Source organism: Kogia breviceps, chromosome 3 (genome assembly GCF_026419965.1).
Source record: "Kogia breviceps isolate mKogBre1 chromosome 3, mKogBre1 haplotype 1, whole genome shotgun sequence".
In the NCBI taxonomy this organism is placed as follows: domain Eukaryota; kingdom Metazoa; phylum Chordata; class Mammalia; order Artiodactyla; family Physeteridae; genus Kogia; species Kogia breviceps.
The window spans coordinates 48,381,213-48,394,439 of record NC_081312.1 but is presented as its reverse complement, the minus strand read 5'-3'; the positions used below and the strand labels follow the sequence as shown (position 1 = coordinate 48,394,439).

The following is a 13,227-nucleotide window of genomic DNA, read 5'->3' as shown; positions in this document are numbered from 1 at the left end:
ATAGAATTAGAAGTGAGGGCTTCCCTGGTGCCGCAGTGGTTGAGAGTCCGCCTGCCGATGCAGGGGACACGGGTTCGAGCCCTGATCTGGGAGGATCCCACGTGCCGCGGAGCAACTAGGTCCGTGAGACACAACTACTGAGCCTGCGCGTCCGGAGCCTGTGCTCCGCAACAAGAGAGGCCGCGATAGTGAGAGGCCTGCGCACTGCGATGAAGAGTGGCCCCCGCTTGCCACAACTAGAGAAAACCCTCGCACAGAAACTAAGACCCAATGCAGCCAAAATAAAATAAATAATTAAAAAAAGAAAAAAAAAAAGTGAAAATGGAGAAGTAACAACTGACACTGAGGAAATACAAAGGATCATGAGAGATTAGTACAAGCAACTGTATGCCGATAAAATGGACAATCTGGAAGAAATGGACTCATTCTTAGAAAAGCACAACCTTCTGAGACTGAACCAGGAAGAAATAGAAAATATAAACAGACCAATCACAAGCACTGAAATTGAGACTGATTAAAAATCTTCCAACAAACTGAAGTCCAGAACCAGATGGCTTCACAGGCGAATTCTATCAAACCTTTAGAGACGAGCTAACACCTATCCTCTCAAACTCTTCCAAAATATAGCAGAGGGAGGAACACTCCGAAACTCATTCTATGAGGGCACCATCACCACCAAACCAGACAAAGATGTCACAAAGAAAGAAAACTACAGGCCAATACCACTGATGAACATAGATGCAAAAATCCTCAACAAAATACTAGCAAACAGAATCCAATAGCACATTAAAAGGATTACACACCATGATTAAGTGGGGTTAATCCCAGGAATGCAAGGATTCTTCAATATATGCAAATCAATCAACGTGATACGCCGTATTAACAAACTGAAGCAGAAAAACCATATATTATCTCAATAGATGCAGAAAAAGCTTTTGAGAAAATTCAACACCCATTTATGATAAAAACTCTCCAGAAAGTAGGCATAGAGGGAACTTACCTCAACACAATAAAGGCCATATATGACAAACCCACAGCCAACACCATTCTCAATGGTGAAAAACTGAAACCATTTCCTCTAAGATCAGGAACAAGACACTCTCACCACTATTATTAAACATAGTTTTGGAAGTTTTAGCCACAGCAATCAGAGAAGAAAAAGAATAAAAAAGGAATCCAAATTGGAAAAGAAGTAAAGCTGTCACGGTTTGCAGATGACATGATACTGTACATAGAGAATCCTAAAATCTACATAAAGACTAATAAATAAAAATATTCTTTACATATAACAAAAAGAATGAAGAGAAACAAAAATATTATCTGTTGGCAAATAGTTAAATAAATTATGGTATATTCATCCAATCAAATATTATACAGCCATGATGTTTTTGAAGAATATTAATCACATGAAAAAAGGCACCCACTTAATGTTAAATAAAAACCACAGATACTAACCTAAATACATAGTACTAGCCCAATTACATTACAATGTATATAAATATATCGGTACACAGAAAAACAGGGAAGGAATTACATTAAAGTTCAACAACTAAATAATTACAGATTTAAATTTTTTTCTTCAAACTTCTCTGTATTTTCAAAATTCTCTAATTGAATTCTCTATAATTTAAAAAGTATTAATTCTTTCAAAAAAACCCCTAGTAAACGAGTCTTTAGCTATATAATACATAATTTAAATGTTCAATTCCACTTACCTGTTGTCATAGTTGGACTAAACAGCCCCAGTACTGACATGCTAGAATAGGAGATCAGGTCTTTATGTAATTTCCCACTTAAATATTCTTCTGCTTCTTGGACAGACATAATGTTCAATGGGCATGAAATCCTGTTGCTGGATAAATATATAACTATATTCAAAATTAATTTTTAAAGATACTTTTCAGCTTGTAAAAAAATAATAAAATATACTGAACGTAGCATATTCCACAGGATAAGCATCTGACAAAATAAAGACAATTAAATACTATTCTAAACAAAAAATCAGCCTCATTAAACAAGATTTCTATCTCCCTAAAAGTGATGGAATGTAGTAGATAGGCTCTGGCTCATTAGTGTTTCCCCTGTGATCTCAATTCATACCTCCTTAACCTATCCAAACTGTGTCAACAAAGTATGGGAATTAGAAGTTTTATAGACCTAACATTTTTAAAATCTTAGGGTGAAACTGAATACTTACAGCTGGATAAATTTTAGGAGCTCTTCAGTTCCTAGCATACCAGCGTAAGATACTGGGTTCTCGCCTTCCTTGTACATCTTTACAACAGGAAATTCAGTAACATTTTGCTTGGCACATACATGAGACCAATCTGCACAGTTTACTCTAGTAAGCAGCATAGTAGAGGTGCCTAAGTAAAAGGAAAATACACATTTTATAAATGTTAATGTAGAAAACTCATTTGTTGAGAATTGTCAATATTTTTTATATCCCATTCTTTTATTTAATCCTTATTGGAGTATAATGGCTTCACACTACTGTGTCAGTTTCTGTTGCACAACAAAGCCAATCAGCCATATGCATACACATGTCCCCATATCTCCTCCCTCTTGAGCCTCCCTCCCACCCCTCTAGGCCATCACAAAGCACCAAGCTGATCTTCCAGTGCTATGCTGCTGCTCCCCACCAGCCAACTATGTATGTCACATTCAGTAGTGTGTATACGTCAATATTACTCTCACTTCGCCCCAGCTTCACCCTCCCACCCCATGTCCACAAGTCCATTTTCTATGTCTACCTCTTTATTCCTGCCCTGCAAGTAGGTTAATCAGTACCATAATTTTTGTGGGGGGATTCCATATATATGCGTTAGCATATGGTATTTGTTTTTCTCTTTATTTCACTCTGTATGACAGACTCTAGATCCATCCACCTCACTACAAATAACTCAATTTTTTTCCTTTTTATGGCTGAGTAATATTCCATTGTATATATGTGTCACATCTTCTTTATCCATTCATCTGTCAATGGACACTTAGGTTGCTTCCATGGCCTGGCTATTGTAAATAGAACTGCAATGAACACTGTGGTACATGACTCTTTTTGAATTATGGTTTTCTCAGGGTATATGCCCAGTAGTGGGATTGCTGGGTCATATGGTAGTTCTATGTTTAGTTTTTTAAGGAACCTCCATACTGTTTTCCATAGTGGTTGTATTAATTTACATTCCCACCAACAGTGCAGAAGGGTTCCCTTTTCACCACACCCTTTCCAGCATTTATTGTTTCTAGATTTTTTGATAATAACCATTCTGACCGGCATGAGGTGATACCTCTTTGTAGTCCTGATTTGCATTTCACTACTAATTAGTGATGTTGAGCATCTTTTCATGTGCCTCTTGGCCATCTGTATGCCTTCCTTGGTGAAATGTCAATTTAGGTCTTCTGCCCATTTTTTAACTGGTCAAAGAACCAGCTTTTAGTTTTATTGATCTTTGCTATTGTTGTCTTTGTTTCTATTTCATTTATTTCTGCTCTGATCTTTATGATTTCTTTCCTTCTACTGACTTTGGGTTTTCTTTGTTCTTCTTTCTCTAGTTGTTTTAAGTGTAAGGTTAGACTCTTTGAGAATTTTCTTGTGTCTTGAGGTGATTGTATTGCTATAAACTTCCCTCTTAGAACTGCTTTTACTGCATCCCATAGGTTTGGGGTCATTGTGATTTCATCATCAGTTGTTTCTATGTATTTTTAAATTTCTTCTTTGATTTCTTCAGTGATCTCTTGGTTATTCAGTAGTGCACTGTTTAGCCTTGATGTATTTGTGTTTTTTACAGTTTTTTTTTCCTGTGATTGATTTCCAATCTCATAGCGTTGTGGTCAGAAAAGTTGCATAATACAATTTCAATTTTCTTAAATTTTCCAAGGCTTGATTTGTGACCCAGGATGTGATCTATCCTGGAGAATGTTCCATGTGCACCTGAGAAGAAAGTGTATTCTGCCACTTTTGGGTGAAATGTTCTATTAATATCAATTAGATCTATCTGGTCTATTGTGTCATTTCAAGCTTGTGTTTCATTATTTATTTTCTGTCTGGAGGATCTATTCATTGGTGTAAGTGGAGTGTTAAAGTCCCCTACTATTATTGTGTTACTGTCAATTTCTCCTTTCATGGTTGTTAGCATTTTCCTTATGTATTGAGGTGCTCCTATGTTTGGTGTATAAATATTTATAATTGCTATTTCTTCTTGGATTGATCCTTTGATCATTATGTAGTGTCCCTCCTTATCTCTTGTAACAGTCTTCATTTTAAAGTCTGTTTTATCTGATATGAGTATCACTACTCCAGCTTTCTTTTGATTTCCATTTGCATGGAATATCTTTTTCCATCCCTTCACTTTCAGTCTATGTGTGTCGCTAGGTCTGAAGTGGGTCTCTTGTAGACAGCATATATATGGGTCTTGTTTTTGTTTCCACTCAGCCAGTCTGTGTCTTTTGGTTGGGGCAGTTAATCCATTTGCATCCAAGGCTATTATTGATATGTATGTTCATATTACCATTTTAATTGTTTTGGGTTTGTTTTTGTGTGTCTTTTTCTTCTCTTGTGTTTCCCACTCAGAGAAGTTTCTTTAGCATTTATTGTAAAGCTGCTTTGGTGGTGCTGAATTCTCTTAGCTTTTGCTTATCTGAAAAGCTTTTGACTTCTCCATCGAATCTGAATGAGATCCTTGCTGGGTAGAGTAATCTTGGTTGTAGGTTTTTCTCTTTCATCACTTTAAGTATATCCTGCCATTCTCTTCTGGCCTGCAGAGTTTCTGCTGAAAAATCAGCTGATAACCTTATGAGGATTCCTTTGTATATTATTTTGTTTTTCCCTTGATGCTTTTATTATTTTTTCTTTGAATTTAATTTTTGTTCATTTAATATATGTCTTGGTGTGTTTTTCCTAGAGTTTATCCTGTATGGCACTCTGTGCTTCCTGGACTTGACTATTTCCTTTCCCATGTTAGGGAATTTTTCATCTATAATCTCTTCAAATATTTTCTCAGACCTTTTCTTTTTCTCTTCTTCTTCTGAGACCCCAGTAATTCGAATGTTGGTGCGTTTCGTGTTGTCCCAGAGGTCTCTGAGATTGTCTTCAATTCTTTTCATTCTTTTTTCTGTTCCTCAGCAGTTATTTCCACCATGTCGTCTTCCAGCTCACTTATTTGTTCTTCTGCCTCCATTATTCTGTTATTGATTCCTTATAGTGTATTTTTCACTTCCGTTATTGTGTTGTTCATCTCTGCTGTTTGTTCTTTACTTCTCCTAGATCTTTGTTAAACATTTCCTGTATTTTCTCAATCCGTGCTTCCATTCTATTTCTGAGATTCTGGATCATCTTTATTATCATTACTATAAATTCTTTTTCAGGTAGATTGCCTATTTCCTCTTCATTTATTTGGTCTTGTAGGTTTTTACCTTGCTTCTTCATCTGTGACATATTTTTTTGCCATCTCATTGTTTTTTTGTTTTTATGAGGGGGATTGTGTTCCTGTCTTACTGCTTGTTTGGCCCGACACTTCCAACACTGGAGTTTGTAGGCTATTGGGTAGAGCTGGGTGTTGGTGCTTAGGTGAGGACCTCCTTGAGACCTCACTCTGATGAATATTCCCTGGGATCTGAGGTTCTCTGTTAGTCCAGTGGTTTGGACTCGGAGCTCCCACTGCAGGAGCTTCAGCCAGACCCCGGGGCTTGTGAACCAGGATCCTGCAAGCTGCCGGTTCACTTTGGGGTTCTTCCTGTCTCCTTGGGGATCAGAGTTCTCCACCAGCGGCCAGCAGGCACACTAGTTGTGGGGAGATGCTAACTTTGCATCTTCCCACCCCGCCATCTTGACCCCGCCTCTATATCCCATACTTTTTTTTTTTTTTGCAGTACACGGGCCTCTCACTGCTGTGACCTCTCCTGCTGCAGAGCACAGGCTCCCGACACACAGGCTCAGCGGCCATGGCTCATGGGCTCAGCCACTCCACGGCACGTGGGATCCTCCCAGATCAGGGCACGAACCCACGTCCCACGCATCGGCAGGTGGACTCCCAACCACTGCACCACCAGGGAAGCCCTATATCCCATTCTTATTACAACTTCTCAGCAGCATGAAACACTCCAGCTGAAACACTCTCTTGATTTTCTGTAGCACCTTCCTCTATTGGCTCCCACCCCCACCCCCGACTCTCTAGCTGCTCCTTTTTGGTCCCTCTTGCAGGCTCTTCTGCCAGTGGAGTCAGGAGTTCCCCCAAGGCTCAGTTTAAGCTGCTCTTTTTCTACCCTCTCTTCTAGACAATCTCAATAATCATCGACAATCTAATGAATCCTAAATTTATAGCTTTGGCCCAGGCTCAGCCTTTAAAGTTCCAGACCAATGTATTCTTACTGCCTTCTCTAGCTCCCTTTGAACGGAAACATCCTCAAACTCAAGCTGTCTAAAACAAATATGGTTTCTTTCCTCTGAATAGTGGTGAATGTTGCCATCTTTGTATAACTCGGAAAACAAAGTATCATCTCTTGCGCCTCTCCATTCCTAAACTCCACAGGTCTAATCACATCAATCAGCATGCACTTCAATTTTACCACCTGAATTTTAAATACCTCTTATATCTGTCCCTTTCTCATCACTGCCACTATTTATCATTTCTCCTAATTTATCTTCCTGAATTTGATATGTCTCTACACTGAAGCTAGAGATATCTTTTCAAAACTCAAATCTACTTTGCTAGCAGCCCACACCCACCAGTTTCCACAGTCAGGTTTTTTCACCCCTTCAGATCTCTGCACGTGTGACCACTTCAAGGAAGCCTCCTCTGACACCCTGATCTGCATCATATTCCTATGCTCTTAGAGGACCAAGCTCTTTTCCATATCTCATCGTGTAATTATGTACTCATCTGTGTTGTTGTATGATTAGAGCTCCCTGAGAGTAGGGACTGTGTCTGTTTTCCTTGTCACTGGTTTTGCAGCACCTAGAGTGGTCCTTGAACATGAAACACCTTAAATATGTGTGTGAATACACTAAACACATGGAATTCATCGAGGGCTTCACATACCCATTCTGTCTAAATATTATAATTTCTTATTTATTTATTTATTTAAAATATTATAATTTCTTCTCAGCCCAAGAAAACACATCATAGTGAAATCCCAAAGAGAAATTTCTACTTGTTCTATACTAATACAGTTGATCCTTGAATAACACAGGTTTCAATTGTGCAGGTCCACTTACATGTGGATTTTTTTCAATAGTAAATACTACAGTACTACACATTCCAAGGTTGGATGAATCCATGGATATGGAACCTCAGATACGGAGCAACCATGTATACAGAGGGCCAAATCTGTTATTCTTGGATTTTCTACTGAACGGAGGGTCAACACCCCTAATCCTTGTGTTGTTTAAGTCAGCTGTATATTCCAGGCCCTCCAAAATGTGTAACTAATTAGGTGAAGAGATATAAAAAAACAAATGACAAAGCACCACACAACTCAGCTGATGAAAGGAAGGAATAAATTCTTAAAAGGAAACTTTAATATAATATTAGATCAAAGAAGGAATCTTTGTGTATCAATATAGGTTAGGTTATATCCTACTTTAAGATGTTATCTACCCATATGATTAAAATTGTGAAATGCAATATTTTAATATTTTATTGCCAAAAGTTTTAATACTGAAAATTCTTCCTTACATTTTAAATGGTCCTAGATTATATCTCATAGATGCAATAACTTACTACCTTAGATTTAGTGTTAGCAAATTATCTGTTTGATAATATAGGCAGGGTCTAGTCTGTCTTATTCACCACTATAAACCTGCTGCATAGTACAATGTCTGTTACATATTATGTGCCCAATAAAAATTTGTGAAATGTGCCCTGATATTTCTTTGTGAACAAATTTTCAAGGTTTACACTAAAGTACATTAATACCTGAATATTATATGAACATATAAACAAAAATAAATCCTTATTCCTTGTAAAGTTGGATCTACTCTATAAAGTTCTCTTATCCTTTATTTTAATCATTTAGTCAATAACTATCTAGTAGTGCTTGTACTGGTGCTTGTTCAGACAATATTATATTGTGTACTGTCACCCAAGGATGGAACATGGTGTTATTACACATGCAGTTCTTTCCCTTCAATAAGCATCCTCAGTGGGTCTACTGCTAAAAATCTTATTATTCCTTTGTCCAAGTTGAAAACTTTGATGTTATCTTTAAAACTGGAAAAAGAATATTGATACATATCATTAAAAGTTATAAGCCTACTTATATTGAAGTTATCACATTTTTATTTTCTTTCCTGTAAAATGGTTTCAATACTTAATCGTTTCAAATGGAAATAGTCTAATATTCTAAGATGACTATAGTATTACATTCCACATACTTTATCAATGCAGCAATTCCAAATAGGGGTCTTAATTTAAAAGAAACAAACAAAAACAAAACAGACTCTTAGCTACAGATACTATGTAATTATAAAAACTTGACATTTGCTGCCACCTTGTGACTGAATATGAAATATTCTCCATCCTCTTGTACTAAGAGATAAAAAGTGGCTTTTTCCCAAGTCAACATGAGAGATTACAGGACTAAAGGACCAAAATATTACAATATTTTCCCAATTTACAAAATTACAGTATAGGCTTCACCATAGACACAAAACACTATTGTTACATATAGTATGCATTTCTATATTAAGCCTTATGAACTTCCAAAATAATCCATTTATCTGATATCTAATTACTAACAGGATTGTTATTCATAAAGAACATACTAATCAAAAAAGGAAATCAACCCCTTGGGTTGGTTATCTGCCTTTTTATTCTACAAACACATACAACTAAGAGTCCTTGCATTAAGGGGTCACATCTTTATTTGGTCATTAACAGAGAAGTAAGAGAATCTTTTTCCATTTTCATTTGGTATCTAACCAAATGGGCTGGGGAGGGGGGAATAATTCTATTATTCAGGGACATTATCCAATCACTATTTCATTGTGGTTTATATTTTTCCCCTTTTTCTTTCTTCTAATTATTTACCAATAAGGCTGGAAAACCTAAGAGAAGAAACTTAAATCTGTCTATAAATTGCAACCATAAAGGAGAATCTAAAAGAGAATGACAAGATTGCTTTAAAAAAAAAAGTTATGGATCACAGTATCTATAGACGTAATCATCTCTTCACTTGGGAAATGAAATAATCAAAAGTTGGATCAAATGTGGCTGAGAAATGAATGGAAGAGAAATGGTTCAAAAATGATTTTTTATACCTCTGATGTTTTTATTACTATAGAACATGTTGCATTTAGGATTGACTTTCTGGAATCAATTTCTTGAGTTAACAAAAGTCCCCAATATAAATATATAAGTTGTATACCAGTACACATTTTCCACTAAATAAAACAAAATTTATGAAACTCTACTACATTTGCTTAATCATTTACTCAACAATTATTAAACACCAGATATTCTGTAATGTAATGCAATGCACCAAGTCCAGTGAGCCGAGTATAAGACACACTCTCCACCCATAAGGAACTTACTAAATAATGAAAGAGCCTGTAAGCTAGTACCTCAAAACTAAATGGTGGATGCATTCCTGGAGTAGCTAAGAAAAAGCCTATTTAGCCATAATAGCTTTAATTAACAAAAATAACAGAGTAGGAGAAAATCATATTAAAGATACAAAGCATGATATATTCTGTCTTATTCAAATGATTACAAAAAATTATACTTACCTAAGCCAACACTATCTCTCTCTTACTAATGATAAAAGGCCTCCCTACTCCTCCTTTTTTCTTTGCTGGGATGGAGGCATAGACATTTTGAGTCCATTCCTTGGATTCTTATTTGTCTACCACTGAATCAGGTTTCATAGAATAGTTAAAATAAAAAGATTCTGGCTATTAAAAAATATCCTAACTGTATAGCTTCAAGAACACTGGTATCAGGCATCCCTGGTGGCGCAGTGGTTGAGAGTCTGCCTGCTGATGCAGGGGACGCGGGTTCATGCCCCAGTCCGGGAAGATCCCACATGCCGCGGAGCGGCTAGGCCCGTGAACCATGGTCGATGAGCCTGCGCGTCCGGAGCCCGTGCTCCGCTACGGGTGAGGTCACAACAGCGAGAGGCCCGTGTACCGCAAAAAAAAAAAAAAAAAACCCAAAACACTGGTATCTTAGTTCCTTCATTAGGATGTGTTCGTATATATCAGAATTTTATATAATAGTATTTAGTATATACAGTATTTAGTATATACTTAATAATATTTAACAGTAACTGGCACAGAGTAGGCACTCAATAAATGTTTGCTGAATGACTGAATTCAGCCAAAAAGGTTACTGGATTAACTATGTAGCTACAAGACAGTTTTATGAACAATTAAAGTGAATGCTTCTGAGAATTCTGAAACTCATGGTTCATTAACTTATTAACCTTGGAGACACAAACATAATAACCTGAAATTTTACATGGGTTTCTACATCTTTAGCATGACACAGTTATACAAATAGCTATGGCTCAAAATCAGGAAAATAAGCATGCATACCACAGTGTACCTTTCAACTTAATTGCCACATCGACATAGGACTGCAGAAATGCCATGGATACTGCTTGCCCTACATTAAAATAAAAAATTAAACAGATATTACAATGTACATATCTCTAAAGCAGTGGTCCCCAACCTTTTTGGCACCAGGGACCAGTTTCATGGAAGACTACTTTTCTATGGACTGGAGGGTGAGGGGATGGTTTCGGGATGATTCAAGCACATTACATTTATTGTGCACTTTATTTCCCTTATTATTGCATTGTAATATATAATGGAATAATTATACGACTCACCACAATGCTGACAGGAGGCAGAGCTCAGGCAGTAATGCGAGCAATGGGGAGAGGCCATAAATACAGATGAAGCTTCGCTGGCTTGCCCGCTGCTCACCTCCTGCTGTGTGGCCCAGTTTCTAACAGGCCACAGACCAGTACCGGTCCGTGGCCTGGGGGTTGGGGACCCCTGCTCTAAAGCACCCATACTTATATATAACAAACATATAGATTTATGGGGTTTCCCCAAATTGTTATTTATTAGTAAGAAATATCCTAGTATGCAGTTGTCAATATTGTCCAAAGAGGGTTTCTACATCCATACTGCAAGGAGTATACTTGAACAGCTATTGTTTGAGGATAAAAGCAATATAGTGCCTATAAATCTATAACTGTTAATCAGTCATTAGCTTGAATAACAATAATTTTTCTAAGTTAGTAAGCTTAACATCTAGTTTAATCATTAACCTTCAATTTGTAAGTCAGATATATATAATCAGTTTTACAACCCCAGAATCAGCTAGAAGTAAATATTTCAAAGTGTGGAACATATGAAAATTATGTCACTTTACAATGTGCAATAACAGAATGCAAAAATAAAATCTGCCTACTTTAAATGCCCTAATATGCAATATAGTAGTCACCTCTAAAGGCTCATACTCACAACCAGCATAGAAAAGCACTATGCTGTCAGAAGCTGTGACTGTCGCATTAAATGTCTCTTCTGTTAGTTCCACTGTGAGTTCCAAAGGTAGCTGTCTCTTCCTGTCTCTGTAAACAGTTTCTGCCACTTCATCATCTTGAATATCTAAAATGTTTAAAGAGGAATTAATGTAAATATAAATGTATAATTAAAAAAATTTAAGCTCTTCTCCCAGGCAAGCATGTGAAAATTTGGTACTTTATAAAAACTTTTGAATTCATACAATCTTAATATTTAAAATGCATGATATTTCGAAAACTTTCCAGTTGTCTGGCTTCCTATCTTAAATGACTCTCAGATGCTTCCTGACCCAGAAATTGCCAAGTTTTAGTCAATTCCAAGAGGTGTTAAACTTGTCGAGAAATAATATAAAAATTGTTCTTTTATTTCTAATCAACATATTAATTTATAAGCCAAAAAAGTCCTACCATACATATTTGACAGTGTTTCTTTAGCTTCTACTACTACATGCCAAGCACTGTGAAAGACACTAAGGAAAGTGGTAAACAAAGCAGACATAGTCCCTGACCACATAGAGCCTCTATCTATGGAAAAGTCAGTCAATAAACTGATCACTAAATAAATATGTAACTATAAATGTGATCGGTTTAAGAGGAAAGGTAAAATACACAGTGAGAGATTTTAACAGGGAGATTTAGATTGGGAGATCCAAAGTCCACCAGATAGAGAATCAATAAAAGGATGTTTTAGGCAAAGGGAAAACACATGCAAAGCTCTGAGAAATAAGAGCTAAGCATATTCTAGGTACTGAGGGAAGGCAAATTTGACTAAAACAAGATGGCCTAAAGAAATAACATGAGAAAACTCTAGGCTAGACAGTAGCTGGATTATAAGAGGCCATATAAGCCAAGAATTTTGGATTTTATTCTAAGTGTATTGAGTTAAGGGTGGATTCTGAATATGTAAAAAACTTTCATTAACCACAATATACAGAAATATTGAATCATTATGGTGTACAACTAAAACTAACACGTTACATGTCAATTAAATCTTAAAAAAAAAAACTTTTCATTAAGATAGACAGATAGACCCATTCCATCCACCCACCCATTCATCCGTCCATCCATCAAAGTATGTGGTAAAAAAATAAAAAATAAAAAACACATTATGAATTCACAAATATCCTATTGGAATTTATATAGGTTGTATGGTAACACTGGAGGGACATCTAACTTGGTAAGAGAGACAAGCTTCCTAGAAGAGTTGACACAAGCTGAACGTTAAAAGAAAAATAAAACTTAGGCAGGCAACAGAGGCATATGGAGTAAAAGGAACAGCATGTACAAAGCAACAGTGGCATAAAAAATCATGATGAAGTTGAAATCTGAACACTGACTCTGATATTAAGAATTATTGCTAACTTTGTAGATGTAGTAATAGCATTAATTATGTTAATTTTAAAAGAAGAATCCTTACATTTCTGAAATACACAGGGAAATATTTATGGATGAATTTTTATGTTTGGAATTTGCTGCAAAATAATAAAGGGAGGGCAGTGATTGGAATAGGATTAACCATAAACTGATGGTGGCTGGGCGAGGCCAGGTAATGGGTACCTGGAGATTTGTTCTATTATGCTGTCTACTTTATGGTAAGTTTATAATTCTCTAACAACATATTAAAAAGAAAGGAAGGGAGGAAGTGAGAAAGGCAATGCATTCAGAAAACTAAATTATTATTTTCTATATGATTGCTAA

The 13,227-nt window shown here is 36.4% G+C and overlaps 1 protein-coding gene across 3 annotated transcripts in view; it reads right to left on the bottom strand.

Moving 5' to 3' along the window:
• TXNDC16 (thioredoxin domain containing 16) overlaps positions 1–13,227 on the bottom strand; it is a 121,548-nt gene that overhangs the window by 36,211 nt on the left and 72,110 nt on the right. For all 3 annotated transcript variants that reach the window (XM_067028469.1, XM_059057164.2, XM_067028470.1), the window contains 4 exons: positions 11,471–11,614; positions 10,542–10,601; positions 2,198–2,366; positions 1,716–1,852 (listed from right to left, as the gene is read on the bottom strand). In XM_067028469.1, the coding sequence (XP_066884570.1) occupies positions 1,716–1,852; positions 2,198–2,366; positions 10,542–10,601; positions 11,471–11,614 (510 nt within the window). The remainder of the gene's footprint in view (positions 1–1,715; positions 1,853–2,197; positions 2,367–10,541; positions 10,602–11,470; positions 11,615–13,227) is intronic.